Source organism: Bos indicus x Bos taurus, chromosome X (genome assembly GCF_003369695.1).
Source record: "Bos indicus x Bos taurus breed Angus x Brahman F1 hybrid chromosome X, Bos_hybrid_MaternalHap_v2.0, whole genome shotgun sequence".
Classification (NCBI taxonomy): domain Eukaryota; kingdom Metazoa; phylum Chordata; class Mammalia; order Artiodactyla; family Bovidae; genus Bos; species Bos indicus x Bos taurus.
The window spans coordinates 1,099,290-1,120,407 of NC_040105.1; the positions used below are offsets into that span (position 1 = coordinate 1,099,290).

The 21,118-nt window shown below is 47.3% G+C and overlaps 1 protein-coding gene across 6 annotated transcripts in view; it reads right to left on the bottom strand.

The window, feature by feature from the left end:
• The window catches only part of DHRSX (dehydrogenase/reductase X-linked), a 223,314-nt gene that overhangs the window by 98,075 nt on the left and 104,121 nt on the right, over nucleotides 1-21,118 (bottom strand). For all 6 annotated transcript variants that reach the window (XR_003509863.1, XR_003509864.1, XM_027535274.1 and 3 more), the window contains exons 4-5: nucleotides 19,732-19,833; nucleotides 7,030-7,237 (exon numbers count right to left, since the gene is read on the bottom strand). Coding sequence is in view for 4 of the 6 variants with exons in the window: in XM_027535274.1 (XP_027391075.1) it covers nucleotides 7,030-7,237; nucleotides 19,732-19,833 (310 nt within the window). In the remaining 2 variants the exon portion in view is untranslated. The remainder of the gene's footprint in view (nucleotides 1-7,029; nucleotides 7,238-19,731; nucleotides 19,834-21,118) is intronic.

Consider the following 21,118-nt stretch of genomic DNA (forward strand, 5'->3'; position numbering starts at 1 on the left):
AAAAGGGAAATACTTAGATGTAGAAAACAGGACAAGCAATGATAAGACTGAGAAATGAAGTCACGTAAGTGTCATTGACTAGTGAGGCTTTCTGGAAAAAAAAAAAAAAAAAAACGACCTCAAGCTGTTTTGTAAATTGCACACGTGGGCTCTCGGCTGTCAGAATGTGACAACCACGCCAACACCCTCGGGGACTCCGTCCCACCTCCTGCCGTCTCCCCGGGCAGCAACTTTCTTCCTTGTCAGCAGGCTCCCACGGCGTCGCGGGCAGCCAGCCCCTTGTCACAAGAGGCCACCTGCAGACTCTGAGGTTCTGCCAGGGGGGCCCTGCAATTTAAGCTGGAGAATAAGCCCCGAGTCCTTTGTCTCAGCGATGAGTAAAAGGGCAGGTCGGCCAAGGGTGACGCAGGACAAGCTTCGGCAGAGCATTTGCCAGAGGAACTCCAAACGCATCTTTTGTTGGAGGGAGTAACGGAGACGATAATACAGCAGAGTTGCAAGCACAAATGCCCTCCCCCGGATCCACGACAACCCCCCAATTATAGTTAAGATGCCTGTTTCTGGCAAGTTGTTCCTCTCTTCCCAGCAGGGGAGGAGAAAGCTCCAGGAATGAGGGGGTTATGAAGTACAGGGAGGTAAAGGCTCAACTTTGCTGTTGGCATTTGACTGTTTTTACAGCACACACATCCGTTTGCTCCTGAATCAACAGGGCTGTTTGGGAGAGAAGGACAGTCGTCAAGTTGAGAAAGAAGAGAAGACGCCGGAAATGTCCAGGTTCCTTAAAGGAAAACTGATCCATTGACAGAATTATGGCTTACCTCTATGGAGACTACTATGCAGATTCTTTAAAAAAAAAAAAAACAAAAAATAAAACTAAGCTATGACTAGCAACCCCACTCCTGAGTATATTTCCCGAGAAAAAGCACACTTCAAAAATGCACGAGAATACCAATGTTCACTGCAGCTCTATTGACAGTAGCCGGGACCTGGAAGCAACCTAGACGTCCATCAGCAGGTGAATGGATAAAGAGAATGCCGTAATATGTACATGGAATATTACTAAGCCATAAAGAAGGGAAGACATTGGGTCATTTCTCACAATGTGGATGGACCGAGAGTATCTGTCACACAGATTGCAGTGACTCAGAAAGGGAAAGACAATTACTGTATATTAATGCATGTATAGGGAATTTGGATGGAGAAGGCAATGGCAACCCACTCCAGCACTCTTGCCTGGCAAATCCCATGGACGGAGGAGCCTGGTCGGCTGCAGTCCGTGGGGTCGCTAGGAGTCAGACATGACTGAGCGACTTCCCTTTCACTTTTCACTTTCATTCATTGGAGAAGGAAATGGCAACCCACTCCAGTGTTCTTGCCTGGAGAATCCCAGAGATGGGGGAGCCTGGTGGGCTGCCGTCTCTGGGGTCGCACAGAGTCGGACACGACTGAAGCGACTTAGCAGCAGCAGCAGTAGCAGGGAATTTGGAAAGTTGGTACCGAGGAACCCATTTGCAGGGCAAGAATACAGAAACTGATGTAGAGACAGACATGCAGACATGGGGTGTGGTGGGGAGAGCAGAGGGTGGGACAAACTGAGAGAGTAGCACTTACATCTATCCACCACCACGCGTAACATAGCTAGCTAGTGGGGAGCTGCTGTGCAGCACGGGGAGCTCAGCGTTGTGGTCTGAGATGACCTAATGGGGTGGGATGAGGGGTGCAAAGGAACGTCAGGAGGGAAGGGATTATACGTATGCACATAGCTGATTCACTTCATTGCACAGCAGAAACACAACCTTATAAGGCATTCATACTGCAGTGAAACAATAAATATGCTAAAACTTTGAGTTTACGGGCTATGGTTTAAGAGTTTATGAGTTTAAGAGTTATGGTTCTCTACAATACCACAGACAAGAGACAATGGAAAAAGTCAATACTTTTCTCTAAAGGAGTTTTTTTTTAAAAAAAAGAAGAAAAACAAAGAGTACAAGTAATTTCAGGAGTGGTTCCCTCGTGCTTTGAAAGATAAAGAAACATCCACAGTGGAAATGGAGAAGAATCAGAGCTGAGATACTAGAGAACAGGATTCCCATTAGAGTTTCTAAGTAAAGCCCCGAGGGACAGCAGACGCCCTAGGTATTGAAAACAATGAAGAGATGATTACAAGGTTAACAGCCAGCAGGCAGCCAAAAGGAAAAGTCAACCCACACACTAAAGCAGAAGATATTCATACAATGTCTACACAACTTGCTCCGAAACATGAGGCTTTTACTAAGTGCCCTTTGTAATACACGGTCTCAAAACCTTAAACTGAAACCATAAATACACCTTTGTTTTCAGTAAACAGTAACTTATTAATATAACTACCTCATAAATAATTTGAAGGCCAATCGAAAACAGAAGTAGAGATATTACTGTGGTAGCCTTTTTGTTGGAAAGGAAAAAAAAAAAATGTTTCTTCCATACTTTTATGTTCTGTGACGAAGGCATGCAAATTAAAGCAACAACGGTCAGATTAACAAGGGAAACACATAAATTTCACTTCTAATTTCACAGGTATGGGGGATTTCATAGAAAAGAAATGCCAAAGACTTGGGAAGTCCTCACTTCTCATAAGTTTCTGTTTTTAGTTCAATAAGGGAAGTTCTAGAAAGGCATCTTTCTGCATCTGTCGCTTCGCAATGGCCTTCAGCTCAAAATAATCTGTATATCAAAATGGCACATATGAGTTGGCATGTTCAGATCCCTGTCACTTTCTCTATCTTAAAGCCAAGAGAAGGAAAGGTGAAGGATTGTATTTTAAACACAATACTCGCAAATCTGTGTACTGAAGCAAAGACGCGATAATTCTCTAAAGGGTTGGTTCTTGATGAACAACCTAGGAAAGCATTCCTTAGAGATGGGAAATCTTATCCTAAATTGCAGCAGCGTGGTTTTCTCGGTTGAGAAGAGGACACTGGGCTTTGATACCTGCGTTTCATGTAAGTGGTGTTTACAAGGCTGAGTGTTATATTTGGTCTGGGTCTGGCACTGAACTCAGAGCCAATCTAAGCCCACCGCAGTAAGGATATTGAGTCACCAGAGACCAGGTGTTAAGTGGGCACAGTGAGGAAGGGCATTCATTGCTAGCAAGACGCTAGGAATGCAGTAGATCATACATTTGCACTAAAAAAAAAAAAAAAAAAAAGAGTTTTTCAAGTTCTCATCAGAGAAAAAATAGGTACTGTCTAAAGGGCTTCCCCCGTGGCTCAGTGGTAAAGAATCTGCCTGTGATGCAGGAGGCATGGGTTCGATCCCTGAGTCCGGAAGCTCCCCCGGAGGAGCGAACGGCAACCCACTCCAGTTTTCTTGCCTGGAGAATCCCATGGACAGAGGAGCCTGGTGGGCTACACTCCTTGGGGTCATAGAGAGTCGGACACGACTGAGCCACTAAACAACATCAACAGCATAAAATAAGCTGCAGAAACGGGACCAGAGGGCTTCCCTGGTGTTCTAGTCATTAAGACTTTACCTCCCAGCCAACGGATGTGAGTTTGATCCCTGGTCAGGGAACTAAGACCCCTGCATGCAGCAGGGCGTGTCCACAAAGTAACAAAGTTAAATAAGGAACAAGGATATGTTTTACAGCACGAGGAATATAGCCAATGTTAGACAATAAATACAATATAATCTTTAAATTTATATACTATATATTAATATGGAAATTATTATATATATATACTATATATTAATACAGAAATGGGAAATATATTTCCCATTATATATCGGAAATGGTAAATTTATATACTATATATTAATATGGAAATGATTTTATATATATATACTATATATTAATACGGAAATGGGAAATGTATATATACTATATATTTATATATATATACTATATATTATATGGAAATGGAAAATATATATATACTATATATTAATACGGAAATGGGAAATTAATACCCACTCCAGTATTCTTGCCTGGAGAATCCCACGGATGGAGGAGCCTGGTGGGCTACGGTCCATGGGGTCGCAAAGAGTCCTGACCAACTAACACACATGCAAATGATGATATGAATATGATAATATATGTGACTATGCTAGTATAATTATGCTTATACATACAATTATATAAATATTAACACAATTATTTAAGTTAAATAAGTTTAACTGTTCAAGTTTAAAAGTTATATATTCAATATATTTAACAATTATATGTTTAATATATATTATATAATATACGCAGTATTATACAATATTACATTTACATGTTATTACATAAATATAGTAAATATAAATATATTAAGATTAGCTATATATTAGCTATATACTTATATAAATATTGTTGTATATATAAATTAATATATGTCATATATAATGATATAATACTGGCTGGGTTGCCATTTCCCTCCTCCAGAGGCTCTTCCCAACCCAGGGATCGAACCCAGTCTCTCATATCGTAGGCAGATTCTTTACCATCTGAGCCACCAGGGAAGCTCCATATATTAAATGTATACCATATATGATTATATATAATAACATATAATATGTGTATGTAGAAGCCTTTCCCTGCTCCAGAGGATCTTCCCAGACCCAGGCACCGAACCGGGGTCTCCTGCGCTGCAGGCGGATTCTTTCCCAGCTGAGCTACCAGGGAAGCCCTGATAAGCCATCACGGAAAAGAATCAAAAAGAAGAGAAAGGACATACGTGTATACAGACGGCACTTCACTCTAAGGTGGAAATTACAACACTGTACATCAGCTGTGCCTCATAGACTAAATTTGAACTATGCTTCACGGTTTTCTCACGTGTTGAAGAATGTAATAGGGTTTGCCTCAAAGTGTAAATATAAATAGTCTGATATGCAGACAGTGCTTACATGTATGACCGCAAAACAGCAAACAGTTCCTAACCCGGGCAGATCTCATTTTCCTGCAGGTCATCGATATTGGTTTTTTGTGCACACTGAAGGGTCTGGGTGAGCTCCGTGTGGACTAAATCTACTGGCGCCATGTTTAAAAACAGCGTCTGTCCACCTGATGTCTCTGTGTCACATTTCTGTCATTCTTGCCGTATCCTTTTTTTAAATTTGACAGAATTTTTATTTCACAGTGCCCTAATCCCAAATAGAAGTGAAGGGCCAGTTGAAAATGGTGCTCTGAAGTTCTGACATGACACTTAACAGCTGTGAGTTGCTAGGTTATAAGCAAGGTGTACATGAGATCAGAGATCAGATCAGATCAGTCGCTCAGTCGTGTCCAACTCTTTGCGACCCCATGAATCGCAGCACGCCAGGCCTCCCTGTCCATCACCAACTCCCGGAGTTCACTCAGACTCACGTCCATCGAGTCGGTGATGCCATCCAGCCATCTCATCCTCTGTCGTCCCCTTCTCCTTCTGCCCCCAATCCCTCCCAGCATCAGAGTCTTTTCCAATGAGTCAACTCTTCACATGAGGTGGCCAAAGTACTGGAGTTTCAGCTTTAGCATCATTCCTTCCAAAGAAATCCCAGGGCTGATCTCCTTCAGAATGGACTGGTTGGAGCTCCTTGCAGTCCAAGGGACTCTCAAGAGTCTTCTCCAACACCACAGTTCAAAAGCATCAATTCTTTGGCGCTCAGCTTTCTTCACAGTCCAACTCTCACATCCATACATGACCACAGGAAAAACCATAGCCTTGACTAGACGGACCTTTGTCGGCAAAGTAATGTCTCTGCTTTTCAATATGCTATCTAGGTTGGTCATAACTTTCCTTCCAAGGAGTAAGCGTCTTTTAATTTCATGGCTGCAGTCACCATCTGCAGTGATTTTGGAGCCCAGAAAAATAAAGTCTGACACTGTTTCCACTGTTTCCCCATCTATTTCCCATGAAGCGATGGGACCGGATGCCATGATCTTCGTTTTCTGAATGTTGAGCTTCGTTTTGTGAATGTACACGAGATGGAAACAAGTAATATAAAAAATGTAGGCTGCCAGGAGATTCGTATTATCATTTCTTCAGGGACATATTTCCAGCTGAATCTAAATTAAAGGTCTGCTTTCTCACAGTCTTTTAAACCTTTGCATGAGGATCATATTTGTCATGCTGAGCTGTGATGAGTGACCTGTGATGTGACTACTGCAAAAAGGTTGTGACTTTCATGCAGAGTGAAGTCAGAAAGAGAAAAACAAATACCATGTATTAACACTTAGGCGAAACGTAGAGAAACAGTAGGTTTGCAGTAGCTAAGTCATGTCCGACTTTTTGCAACCCCACGGACTGCAGCCCGCCAGGCTCCCCCGTCCATGGGATTCTCCGGGCAAGAGTACTTGAGCAGGTTGCCATTCCCTTCTCCAGGGAGAGAAATGGTATAGACGCTCTTATTTGCAAAACAGAAAGACACGCAGACCTGGAGGACAACCATATGGACACCAAAGGGGGATGTCCGGGTGGGATGAGTTGAGAGACAGCGATTGATACACATGCACGGTTGATACTATGCATAAAATAGACCACTAGAGAAGTACTGACCACACAAGAACTCTTACAAACAGATTACAGGTCGCTGAGATGAGACGGTTGGATGGCATCACGGACTCGACGGACATGAGTTTGAGCACGCTCCGGGAGTTGGTGATGGACAGGGAGGCCTGGCGTGCTGCAGTCCACGGGATCGCACAGAGTCGGACACGACTGAGCGACTGAACTGAACACTCAAGGCTCAGGGGACGGTTGGCATTCTTCAGCAATAAAGGATTTTTTTAAATGAAGGTCTGCACCCTGTTATTTTAGTCACAATGCTATTTATTGCACATCTAAGAAATTACAGGCTAGAGTAAGCATCCCTTTCAGATGTAGTAGAAAGAAAAGCCAATTTGTGCGCCTCGCTTTCATGCGATATGTGCTTTATCACTGCAGTCTGGAACCAAAACGCACAGCCTCTCCCAGGTCTGCCTGTGTTGGTCGCTGCAGATTTTTGCCACGAGAGAGGCTGAGCTGCAGACCAGGAGGTGGGAAGCGACGTCGCCTGGGACAAGTGACGTCCCTTGCCTCCCCGACTCACCTGCTCTGGAGGTCGTCCAGGTTCAGCTCCCCCACGTAGTGAGTGGCCGAGGACACGGTCACCACCCGGGCGCTGTGGCCAGGGGCGCCCGACTCCTGCAGGGTGTCCAGGAGGAGGTTGGTCAGCAGGAAGTGCCCCAGATAGTTGACGCCGAAGTGCTCCTCAAAGCCGTCCTCTGTGGTCCTCTGGGGCACCATCATCACACCGGCTGGGGACAAAGGGGGCCTCAGGACAGTCAGAAAGGAGTGGGGGCGGGGTGGGGAGAGATGAGATTCTACGCTGTCCCCCAGACAATGGGGAAGCCATCAAGCTCCAGGACAGTGACTCTGGTCCTAACTCCCAGCACTCCTTCCTGCCTCAGTGTCCAGCCCTGTCCACGGCAAATAGATGAGAGCAAAGTGGAAGCGGTGACAGACTTTTTTTCCTTGGGCTCCAAAATCACCAAGGCCGGTGACTGCAGCCACAAAACTAAAAGACGCTTGCTCCTTGGAAGGAAAGTTATGGCCAACCTAGACGGCATTTTGAAAAGCAGAGACATCGCTTTGCAGACAAAGTTCCGTCTAGTCAAAGCTATGGTTTTTCCTGTGGTCATTATGGATGTGAGGGTTGGACTATAAAGACAGCTGAGCGCCGAAGAATGGATGCTTTTGAACTGTGGTGTTGGAGAAGACTCTTGGGAGTCGCTTGGACTGCAAGGAGATCCAACCAGTCCATCCTAAAGGAAATCAGTCCTGAAGATTCATTGGAAGGACTGAAGCTGAAGCTCCAATACTGTGGCCACCTCATGTGAAGAGGTGACTCACTGGAAAAGACCCTGATGCTGGGAAAGATTGAAGGTGGGAAGAGAAGGTGTGACAGAGGATGAGATGCTGGGATGGCATCGCCGACTCAATGGACATGGCTTTGAGTAAACTCCAGGAGTTGTTGATGGACAGGGAGGCCTGGCGTGCTGCGGCTCATGGGGTCGCAGTGTCGGATACGACATAGCCACTGAAGAACAGCAATAAAGTGCTCAATCAATGCAACTGCACTTGGGTCTTCCCGAAACCCTCACCACTCCCCTCTACCTTCAGTCTCCGGAAAACTGGCTTATGTGAAATCTGTCCCTGGTGCCAAACGGGCTGGGGAACACTCATATAGCACCTAAAATCCAATGAACAAAATATTGGGTTTCCAAAGAGACTGTTTACATTTCCTGTAAGATCTTCCAGAAAATTTCAAAAGAATGTTTTGGCCAACCCAATAGATTGGGAGTTTGGGGCTGATGTATACGCATAGCTATAGTTAAAATAAAATGTGCTTTAAACTGTGCTCAGTTGCTCAGTCATCTCTGACTATTTCACTGCAGCCCACCAGGCTCCTCTGTCCATGGGATTTCTCCAGGCAAGAGTATGGGAGTGGGTTGCCATTCCCTTCTCCAGGGGAATCTTTCCAACCAAGGGATTGAACCTGCATCTCCTGCATTGGCAGGCAGAATCTTTACCACCTGAAGGTGACAAGTGAAAGTGAATGCCGATCAGTTGTCTCTGACTTTACGACCCCATGGATTATACAGTCAGTGGGATTCTCCAGGCCAGAATACAGGAGTGGGGAGCCTTTCCCTTCTCCAGGGGACCTTCCCAACCCAGGGATCGAACCCAGGTCTCCTGCATTGCAGGCAGATTCTTTACCAGCTGAGCCACAGGGGGAGCCCTGAAAAGCCCCTTAAAATAAAATGCCTTTTAAATATTAAAAAAAAAAAAGTCAAGGGGCTTGGCAAAGTTCACACCAGTAAATTACATAGAACCAATATCCATTATTTTAAGACTACACCCACTCATCGTCTTTCTTCCCAAAACCTCTATATAAACAGAACAGGTTTCCTCAACTAGAGACATTTTCTGCACAGTGGTCAGGGGTCTAGACATGTGTGGTTCTGAAATGAGAAACTTTGCTACGAGTTTCACATATCAACTGAGTTTGCTGTTATTATATGATGTTAAGCTCAAAGATGTTTTAAAATGTTGTCCTGTATTAAACCATAGTCTATAAAAAGTAACATATATACAATAGAATGTCTAATGAATGTGTCTCTCAGTCGTGTCCAACTCTTTGCAACCCCATGGACTGTAGCCCCACCAGGCTCCTCTGTCCATGGGATTCTCCAGGCAAGAGTACGGGAGTGGGTTGTCATGCCCTCCTCCAGGGGATCTTACAGACTGAGGGATTGAACCGGGGTCTCCTGCATCAAAGGCAGATTCATAATCCAGCAAGCCACCTGGAAAGCCCACCATGGAATATTCTGCTGCTGCTAAGGCGCTTCAGTCGTGTCGGACTCTGTGCGACCCCATAGACGGCAGCCCACCAGCCTCCTCCCTCCCTGGGATTCTCCAGGCAAGAGCACTGGAGTGGGTTGCCATTTCCTTCTCCAATGCATGAAAAGTGAAAAGTGAAAGTGAAGTCGCTCAGTCGTGTCCGACTCTATGCGACCCCATAGACAGCAGCCTACCAGGCTCCTCTGTCCATGGGATTTTCCAGGCAAGAGTACTGGAGTGGGTTTACTTGGCCATAAAAAGGAATAAAATTGTGTCAGTTGCAGAGATGTGGATGGACCTAGAGTCTGTCATACAAAGCGAAGTAAGTCACGAAAACAAGTACCCTACATTCACGCATATATGCGGAATCTAGAAAAACGGTTAAGAGGAACCTAATTTCAGGGCAGTAATAGAGATGCAGACGCAGAGAACAGTTTGGGGGACGCTTGGGGAAGGAGAGGATGGGAAGAATAGAAGAGAAAAGGGCCGGCGTAAAGGACTGATATACACACGACCACGTGTGAAGCAGACAGCTAGTGGGAAGCTCTGTATAGCCCAGGGAGCTCAGCTCGGGGCTCTGTGATGACCTAGAGGGGTGGGTGGGGGCTGGGAGGGAGGCTCACGAGGGAGGGGATATATGCACACGTCTAGCTCATTTGGGCTTCCCTGGGGGCTCAGCTGGTAAAGAATCTGCCTGCAATGCAGGAGACCTGTGTTCCATCCCTGGTTTGGAAAGATGCGCCTGGAGAAGGGAAAGGCTACCCACTCCAGTATCCTTTCCCGGAGAATGCCATGGACAGAGGAGCCTGGCGGGCTGCAGTCCACGGGGTCGCAAAGAGTCGGACACAACTGAGAGACTAAAGCCAGCACACGGCTGGTTCACTTTATTCTACAGCAGAAACAAACACAACGTTGGAAAATCAATTATAGCCCAACAAAAAAATTGTTAAGAATACACCAAACTCGCACTGGATATCTGTTTTACATGTGATGAAAAGTAAGGTGTGTGATAAGAACGTTTCTGAAGAGTGTGTCGGGGATGCCCTTCAGAAGCTGTCTGGAAGAATCCAGGCAGAGGTGGTCAAGAGGCATCTTGGAGACAATGTGGACAGTTCCCTGGAGATAAGTTCCCTGGATGTCGAAGGTGGATGGGACGAAGCTGCGTTCAATAAGCTGTGTGCATGCCCGCAGAAGGGAGGGTACTCAGCGTACATTCCAGGGGCACGCGGCTCACGTGAGGCTGGTCGGGAAAGGACCCAGGGCTCCAGGCAGAGGGACAGCCAGCCTGCTCAGTGTCTGGACACGCGTTCCCTCGGGAGACAGAGTCTGCAGCACATTTCCTGAGTCGAGGTGGCCTCCTGAACTCTGCTGTCATGAGTGGAACTTGGCGGTGGTGACAAGGTCGTAGAGCATCCGAGGGCATGTTCAGAAAAGACCCCAGCTTTCAGAATTCTGTCTCTCGGGGCAGAGCTAGCCTCCCGAGAGAAGGCTGGCACTCCTAAGACCTCTGTTCTGGCGCAGAGACCACACGTGGGGATCTCGTCAACCAGCCCAGCGGAGGCCAGGAGCCAGGCAGGACTAACTTCATCCCTGGAGAAGACTCTTGAGAGTCCCTTGGACTGCAAAGAGAGCATACCAGTCCATCCTAAAGGAAATCAACCCTGAGTATTCACTGGAAGGACTGATGCTGAAGCTGAAGCTCCAATACTTTGGCCACCTGATGCAAAGAACTGAGTCATTTGAAAAGACCCTGATGCTGGGAACGATTGAAGGCAGGAGGAGAAGGGGCCGACAGAGGATGAGATGGTTGGATGGCATCACCAGCTCGATGGACATGAGTTTGAGCAAGCTCCAGAAGTTGGTGATGGACAGGGAGGCCTGGCGTGCTGCAGTCCATGGGGTCGCAAAGAGTCGGACACGACTGAGTGACTGAACAAGACAACTTCATACCACAGGAGAAAGCCACTCTGGACGTGAGACCCTTGTGGCACGTTCAGATAACAGCAGCTCCGGGTGCAACCCCACGGGAGGACCAGAGGGACAGTGGTCCAAAATGCAGGCAAAGGACTGTGGTTATTTCAATATGTCTGTAGGCTTGCTTGCTCACTCGTGTCCAATTCTCTGAGGCCCTATGGACTGTAGCCCACCAAGTTCTTTTTGTCCATGGGATTTTCCAGCCACAAATACTGGAGCAGGTTGCTAGCAGTGTTAATCACAACAGACAAGACGTGGAAATAACCTAAGTGTCCATAGACACTGAATGGACATGGAAGATGTGGGGGGGGGAGGTGTGTGTGTGTGTTCCCTCATTCCTTTTTTATGACTGAGTGATATTCCATTTGACTGAGTAATATTCCATATATTCCATGGGCTTCCCTGGTGGCTCAGCTGGTAAAGAATCCGCCTGCAATGTGGGAGACCATTATATACATATATACACATACATACATACATACACACACACACACACACACACATATATATATATATATATATATATATATATATATATATATATATATAATGGAATATTACTCAGCCATGAAAAAGAATGAAATAACGCCATTTGCAGAGACATGGCTGGACCCAGAGATGATCATACTAAGCTAAGTAAGGTATAAACAGAAAGACAAATAGCGCTTAGTATCACTTATATGTCAAATCTAAAATCTCCACCTCTAATCCAGCATTCCCACACCTGGGCATATATCTAGAGAAAACCATTTCAAAAGACACATGCACCCCAATGCTCAGTGCAGACAAGACAGGGAAGCAACCTCAGTGTCTATCGACAGATGAATGGATATAGAAGATGTGGACATAGATACAACAGGATATTGAGTGAGTGAGTGAAAGTCGCTCAGTCGTGTCCGACTCTCTGTGACCCCATGGGCTATGCAGTCCATGAGATTCTCCAGGCCAGAATACTCGAGTGGGTAGCCCTTTCTCTTCTCCAGGGGATCTTCCTAACACAGGGACGGAACCCTGGTCTCCCGCATTGCAGGCGGATTCTTTACCAGTTGAGCCACCAGGGAAGCCCATTACTCGGAATATTACTCAGTCAAATGGAATATCACTCAGTCACAAAAAAAGGAATGAAATAATCCCATTTGCTGAAACACAGATGGACTTGAAGGTATTATGCTACCAGAAATAAGTCAGGGAAAGATAAAACACTACATCATATCACTTGTACGTGGAATCTTAAAAATACCACAAAGTAGTGAATATAACCACAAAGAAACAGACTCAGATGTACAAGGAGCAAACTGGTGGTGACTAGCAGAAGAGAAGGAAGGGGTGGGGGCAAGAAGGGGGGGAGAAGGTTAAGAGGTACAAACCAGTATGTATTAGTATAAAATTCCCTCATAGCTCAGCTGGTAAAGAACCCGCCTGCAATGCAGGAGACCCCAGTTCAATTCCTGGGTTGGGAAAATCTGCTGGAGAAGGGATAGGCTACCCACTCCAGTATTCTTGGGCTTCCCTGGTGGCTCAGCTGGTACAGAACCCGCCTGCAACGCAGGAGACCCCAGTTTAATTCCTGGGTCGGGAAAATCTGCTGGAGAAGGGATAGGCTACCCACTCCAGTATTCTTGGGCTTCCCTGGTGGCTCAGCTGGTAAAGAATCGGCCTGCAAAGCAAGAGACCTGGGTTCAACCACTGGATTAGGAAGATCTCCCTGGAGAAGGGAAAGGCTACCCACTCCAGTCTTCTGGCCTGGAGAATTCCATGGACTGTACGGTCCATGGGGTCGCAGAGAGTCGGACACAGCTGAGCGACTTTCACTTCATTTCACATTGGTATAAAATAAAGTACAAGGATATATTTTACAGCACAGGGAACAGAGCCAACATTTTATAATAACTATCCATGGACTACAAGTTTACCAATTGTGAATCACTACCCCCTACATTGTGGGTCAGCTGGTAAAGAGTCGGCCTGCAATGCAGGACACCCAGGTACAATCCCTGGGTGGGGAAGATCCCCTGGAAGAGGAAATGGCAACCCACCCCAGTGTTCTTGCCTGGGGAATCCCATGGACAGAGGAGCCTGGCAGGCTACAGTCCCTGGGGTCAGAAAGAGTCAGACACAGTTGAGGGATGAAGAGTTTCACTTTCATACTGTATACCTGCAACATATAACACTGTATACCCATTGTACTTCATAAAAGATGATTATTAACAAGAAAGCAGGTATTTATGAACCAGTTGTGCTGTGCTGTGCTTAGTCACTCATTTGTGTCTGACTCTTTGTGACCCCCGTGGATTGCAGCCCGCCAGGCTCCTCTGTCCATGGGATTCTCCAGGCAAGAATTCTGGAGTGGGTTGCCATTTCCTCCTCCGGGGGATCTTCCCGACCCAGGGATCGAACCTGCATCTCCTGCTTGGCAGGTGGATTCTTGCCCACGGAGCCACCAGGGAAGCCCTTTGCTGTATCCGCATCCATCGGAAAACACGCCACGTCGTGGAACAGGGGCGCTGAAGGGGACACGGGGGTCGGCAGGAATTGCGGGTTGAATTTGAAGGTGTCTCCAGCGCTTCAGCCTGTGGAGTTGAGGACCAGGTTATAAAAAAGCTGGTGCTGCTTCTCACATCCTCAAGATGCTCTTGGGGGACTTCCACCGTGGTCCAGTGGTTAGGAGTCCGCGCTTGCAATGCAGGGGGTCTGGGTTCCATCCCTGTTGATGAAGCTGAGGGGAAAATGGTCTTTGATTTCTTGGATACTGGCAGCAGAGAAAGCACCCAGGAGAGTGTGGACGGCCAGACCTCGGCCCAGCTGATGGGCTCTGGAGCTAACGCTACTGGACAGACCCACTGGACTCATTCGTGTTCTTTTTTTTTTTTGGCTGGGGCACTTGCGGTCAGGTGCACAGTGATCTGAGCTGAAGGACAACCCCCTGAGCCATCTCTTTAAGGCTGGACCTATTCACTCAGTCCGTTCGGATTATGCATTTCCCAGCGATCACGGACGAGACAGGTCCCGTGCAGCCTGAGGGCTGTGCCAGCTCGGATGGTCTCCGCACACAAACCCCGCTGACAGATTCGAGCAGAAACTCTCTGACTCCAGTCGACAGCGAGGAAGCTCCGGGTGCAGGGGGAGTTCAAGGTGACCTGGGAAATCTTCAAGGGTCATCTGAGCAAGCCCTGGGCAAGAGCATTGTGGGCATAAATATGTTTTTACAGCGGTGGCCCGGGCATCACTGTCGTGCCTACAGCCCCACAACCCACCACGTTCCAGACGCATCAGATCATCTGGGGATTCATCTACTGGGGGAGCCAGGTGTGGACGGCAGCACCCTGGATGCTGGGTTCAAAACTCCCAGGGTCCCCACTCATGACTAAACCCATGATTAAGTGAGCTGCTGCTTGGCTTTCCAGGTGGTTCAGGAGTCAGGAACCCGCCTGCCAGTGCAGGAGGTGTAAAAGATGCCGGTCTGATCCCTGGATCAGGAAGATGCCCTGGAGGAGGAAATGGCAACCCACTCCAGTATCCTTGCCTGGAGAATCCCACGGACAGAGGAGCCTGGAGGGCTACAGTCCGTGGGGTCACCCAGAGTCAGACACGACTGAGCGACTTCACACACACACACACACACACACACACACACACGCTATAAATGGAGAGAAAGCGTGTGACACGAGTCAGGACCAGGGGGGGTGACCGTGACCCCAGATCCTCGTCACACAAGCAGGACCCAGGGGGTGGGCGGCTGAGGGACCCCAGGGTTGGGGGTAGTAGACACACGGTCTCACCATGGACCAGGGAAAATGTAGACGTTCAAAGAGCAAACGACGGTGATCAGAATCTACCTTAAGTCAATGGGGAAATCATTAATGAGAGCACCGTGTGGAGGGGTCCACGGCTCAGTGCATCCACCGTGCTCCCCATAACATCATCTGCCTGTCACCACGGAGGGAAGACCACCATGCCTGCCCCATGCCCCAGGAGCAGGGCAGACGTGCTTCAACCAGCAGCAATTCTTGGCTGGAAGCACCTCCCAGCCTCTGATGTACGTACACCCAGGACGCCTGGGGTTGGTGGGATCGGAAATACCCAGTTCTGTGAACAGCTTTTGCATTGCACAATTTACAAGAGCCGAGACGTGGATGCAACCTAAATGTTGCAGAAAAATGGATAAAGAAGGTGTGGTACATATATACAGTGGAATATTACTCGGCCATGAAAAAGAATGACATATGCTTTTTGCAGCAACACGGAACTAGAGATTATCGTATTAAGTGAAGTAAGTCAGACAGAGGAAGACAAATATCCTGTGGTATCAGTTATACATGGAATCTAAAAACACAGTCAAACGAACCTATTTACAAAACAAAGTCACAGATGTAGAGAACAAGATGATGATTACCAAAGCTGAAAGATCCAGCCAGTCCATCCTAAAAGAAATCAGTCCTGAATATTAGTTGGAAGGACTGATGCTGAAGTGCCAATCCTTTGGCCACCTGATGAGAAGAGCTGACTCATTGGAAAAGACCCTGATGCTGGGAAAGAATGAAGGCAGGAGGAGAAGGGGGCAACAGAGGATGAGATGGTTGGATGGCATCACCGACTCAACGGACACGAGTTTGAGCAAACTCTGGGAGGTGGTGAAGGACAGGGAAGCCTGACATGCTGCAGTCCATGGGGTCACACAGAGTCAGACACAACTGAGCGACTGAACAACGACAACATTTGGGCACTTGCTCCTCAAGAATCAGACCCCAGTCCCCGCTTTCCTGACTGCTCTGGACACCGAGGCCCCCCGGGGCCAGTGCCCGGAAGGCCAGCTCTAACGGTCCTTGGTCCATGAGCTGATTTATGCTATGAGTTCCTAAACTAATGAAGATCAACAGTGAAAACTGGGTTACTGTGTATCTGGCCAGGCAAGCCATCTCTGTTCTTTCTCAGGGTTACCACTGACACATTTATTTGGCGGGGGGAACACACAGTTTTTAGTAATCCTTGATGTTGGGAGATTCATCTGGGAGAGTGATGGGATGTATTCCTGCAAGGACAAAGCATAAATTCTGAGCAGTGAACACAAACCTGTCCAAGTTCCGGCACAAGGATGGGAAACGAGATCCATCAAATTTGGACGGGAATAAATGATAAATATTGACCGGCTCTGCAGGACGTCCACTATTAATCATTCTCGGGGTGGACGAAGCCCCAGCCTCGATCACGAGTTCCCCCACCGGCGGAGAGAGGCAGTCTCCTTCCATTTGTGTGCACAAATATTCCCCGACTGGAATGCCGAACATCTGCAAAATCCTGATTGCTCTCTTTAATAATAAATTTTAGGGACTTTCCTTGCACTGTGGCCTTCCCTGGTGGCTCAGTTTGTAAAGAATCTGCCTGCAATGCAGGAGACCTGGGTTCGATCCCTGGGTTGGAAAGATTCCCCTGGAGAAGGGAAAGGCTACCCACTCCAGTATTCTTGGGCTTCCCTGGTAGCTCAGCTGGTAAAAAATCTGCCTGCAATGCGAGAGACCCGAGTTTGATCCCTGGGTCGGGAAGATTCCCCTGGAGAAGGGAAAGGTTACCCACTCAAGTATTCTGGCCTGGAGAATTCCACGGACTGTACAGTCCATGGGGGTCACAAAGAGTCGGACACGACTGAATGACTTTCACTTCACCAACTGTCATGGACATAATTTACAGCTTCAGAACATGACTGCTTTCTTTAGAACATGAAACTTTGCTCTGACAGATACTGCCGAAGCAACACTGTAACAAATTCAAGAAAGACTAGAAGAGTAATCTCCATCAAGAATGGTAATAAAAATAAATAAATTTTAAACATGCAAAGCTAGCGAGGACCACCAGCTAGCCATGACCCTCAGAAAGCTTTCCCGTGGGACGCAGCTGGGGGTGTTCTCCATGAGACCTGATGCCTGGGGTGGTTTAACAGGAGTTGGTCCTACAAACACAAGCTCCACCCACCTTTTTAAAAATTTCATTTATTGATTTTTTGCTGCACAGGGTTTTTGCTGCTGCTTGGCTCTCTCTCGCTACACTGAGCGGGGATTACTCTCTGCAACTCTCAGGCTTATTGCGGATCACAGGCTCTAGGGAATAAGGGCTTCAGTACTGGTAGCACACGGGCTTAGTGGCTCCAGGGTGTGTGAAACTTTTCCCAGACCAGGAATCAAACCTGTGTGCTCAGCACTGGGTTCGGGGTGAGGGGGATTGGTAACCACTGGACCACCAGGGGAGTCTGAATCCAACTCCTTTGAACCAATCGCCTTGCGAGGAGGAGTTGCTATCCCAGAGGAGGGTCCTGGGCAAATAGCTTTGGTTAACTCAGCGGATTCTATTGAACACCATCAGTACCATGGACAGGGCCTTGGTCCCAGAACTCAGGAAATGGGTTTGCAGCTGCTGACTCAGAATATTCCCAGTATCGTTCCCTTTAGAGTTGTGGTTTGACCTAAATGTCCATCGGCATGGGGTACATATGTGCATTGGAGGAGTATTCAGCCGTGAAAAAAAGGATGAAAGAAAGCCATTGGAAGTAACAAGCATTAACCTCCAGATCGTCATACTGGGTGAAGTTAGTCAGACAGAGAAGGAGAAACAGCATATGATATCCCTTATATGCAGAGTCTAAAGAGAAATGATACAATTGAACTTAGTCATGAAGCAGAAACTGACTCACGGGTATAGAGGAGGAGGAAATGGCAACACACTCCAGGGTTCTTGCCTGGAGAATTCCCTGGACAGAGGAGCCTGGTGGGCTGCAGTCCATGGGGCCACAAAGCGTCGCACACGACTGACCAGTTAACACACACACACACACACACACACACACACACAGGCTTAAAGAAAAAATTTATGGTTACTGGGAGGAAGGATGTGTGAAAAGGATAGTTAGGAAGTTTGGGATGGACATGCACATACTGCTATACTTAAAAGGGAAAGAGGGAACACTTCCAAACTCATTCTACGAGGCCACCATCACGCTGATACCAAAACCAGACAAAGACCTCACAAAAAAAGAAAATTATAGGCCAGTGTCACTGATGAACCTCAATGCAAAATTCCTCCATAAAATTGTAGTGAACAGAATCCAAGAACACATTAAAAGGATCATACACCATCACCACGCTCCTAGGGGAGACAGGAAGGAAGGTACCGGAAGACAGGGAAGCCTGGCGTGCTGTAGTCCACAGGCTCGCAAAGAGTCAGACCTGACTGTCCGTGGCGTTCTCCAGGCAAGAACACTGGAGTGGGTTGCCATTTCCTTCTCCAGGGCATCTTCCCAACCCAGGGACTGAACCCACGTCTCCTGCACTGCATGCAGATTCTTTACCGTCTGAGTCACCAGGGAAGCCCTGAGCACACTTTACCTCATTTTAAAGCAACACCCTAAAATTGATTATCCTGATAGCAAAGGCCAAACACATCAGTGGAACACAGCTTCAGCAATAACTGAAACTATATCTCCATGGTAATCCCGCTTTCCCCAAGCACTGCCAGAGCTCCTGTCTGTGCCCGAATTAACCTCTGGAGTTCACCAGACCTCACCATCATTTTTCCAATTTACTGTTTCAGTTCAGTTCAGTTGCTCAGTCGTTCCTGACTCTTTGTGACCCCATGGACTTCTGCACACCAGGCTTCCCTGTCCGTCACCAACTCCTGGAGCTTGCTCAAACTCACGTCCATCGAGTCGGTGATGCCATCCAACCATCTCATCCTCTGTCGCCCCCTTGTCCTCCCACCTTCAATCTCTCCCAGCATCAGGGTCTTTTCCAATGAGTCAGCTCTTCCCATCAGGTGGCCAAAGCATTGGAGCTTCAGCTTCAGCATCCGTCCTTCCAATGAATATTCAGGACTGATTTCCTTTAGGATGGACTGGTTGGATCTCCTTGCAGTCCAAGGGGCTCTCAAGAGTCTTCTCTAACACCACAGTTCAAAAACATCAATTCTCCTGAGCTCAGCTTTCTTTACAGTCCAACTCTCACATCCATACATGACCACTGGAAAAACCATAGCTTCGAGTAGACGGACCTTTGTTGGCAAAAACATTTATTGTTTACTTGGAGGAAAATTACTTTACGATGCTGCTTTTTTTCTGTAAACACTGTGAATCAGCCATAAATATACATTCAGCCCTCCTGAGCCTCCCCCCACCCCACGCCATTCCACCCTCTCGATCATCAGCCTCTTATTCAGAGTGAAGAATTGGGGACATATCACTCAGTCACGAAAAGGAATGAAACTGACTCAGCTGTAGGGATGTGGACGAACCTAGAGTCTGTTACACAGAGTAAAGGAAGTCTGAAGGAGTGAAATAAACATCATATATGAACACATATATATGGGCTCTATAAAAACAGTACCAATGAATCTATTTGCAGGGAAGACACAGAGGTGCACACGCGAAGAACAGCCTTGCATCATCACTCACCGTTATTCACCAGGACGTGGAGGGGCAGTTTCTTCATTTTGAACGTCTGGACGAACTCCCGGATAGACCTCATGGACGCCAGGTCGCAATACAGAAACTCCACTGGAGGAAGACAAAGAAGCGAGGTCAGCTTTCAATGCACCACACACGATACAGTCCATCAGCGTTCACTCGGGAGGGACATGTTAGGATACTCTGGAGTACAGACAGAGGAAGCTGTGTGTGCCACGTCACCCAGCCCCTGAGAACAAGGGAGTGCGTGTTTTCAATGCTTTCCCTAAAAAAAATAACAAAGGGAGCCTGCGTAAGGGGTGGGCGTAGTCCAGGATCAGTTACTCAGCACGGTCATCGTCCTGCGAATCGTGGGTGACCCCTCCGCCGGACACCCTGGGAAGGTGAGGATGCATTTGAAAAGTTGAAGTGTTAGCCGCTCAGTCCTGTCCTGCTCTATGCGACCCCGTGGACTGTAGCTCACCAGGCTTCCTCTCTCCATGGGGAGGCTCCAGGAGACCCCGGTTCGATCCCTGAGTCCAGAAGACCCCCTGGAAAAGGGCATGGCAACCCACTCCAGTACTCTTGCCTGGAGAATCCCATGGACAGAGGAAGCCTGGTGAGCTACAGTCCATGGGGTTGCAAAGAGCAGGACCCATCTCCTGCACTGCAGGCAGACTCTTTACTGTATGCATTTAGAAATTTAAAAAACAAATAAAAATCAATAGTTGCTGTATGTCGGCTGAGCCCAGGGGTTTAAAAAAAAAAAAAGCAACATTAGGCACTTATCTTTTGCATGTTTCCTTTTTTAACATTTTTTTAAAATGTGGGCCATCTTTTAAAGTCTTTATGACCTTGTTACAATACTGTTTCTGGTTTATGCTTTGGCTTTTTGGCCAAGAGGTATGTGGGATCTTACCTCCCCAATCAGGGATGAAACCCATACCCCTTGCCTTGTAAAGCAGTCCCTTGCATGTTTTTTAAATGCATTTTTTGGTTTTTTTTTTTTTTTTTTTTTTGCTCTTTTGATTCTGTTCTCCATGGCAGCAGGCTGTGGCAGATTGGGGAAGACGGAGCTTTGCCGCAGGGAGTTGGGAATTTCTGCTCTAGAAGTCGGTGCCATCTGCACAGGAATTCCCAACACGCTGTTCTAATTTCCCCCTGAAACACTCCCAAGAATGTTAAAAAAAAAAAAAAAAAAAGAGGAAAACCCACACGATTGCTAATAACTACAACCGATGGTAAAAAAAAAAAAAAGGATGCGTGGACCCACACACTCAGCTTCCAGTCCTGTCCAACTCTCTGCAACCCCGTGGACTTCGGCCCGCCAGGCTCCTCCGTCCATGGGATTCTCCGGGCAAGAGTACTGGAGTGGCGTGCCATGCCCTCCCCCAGG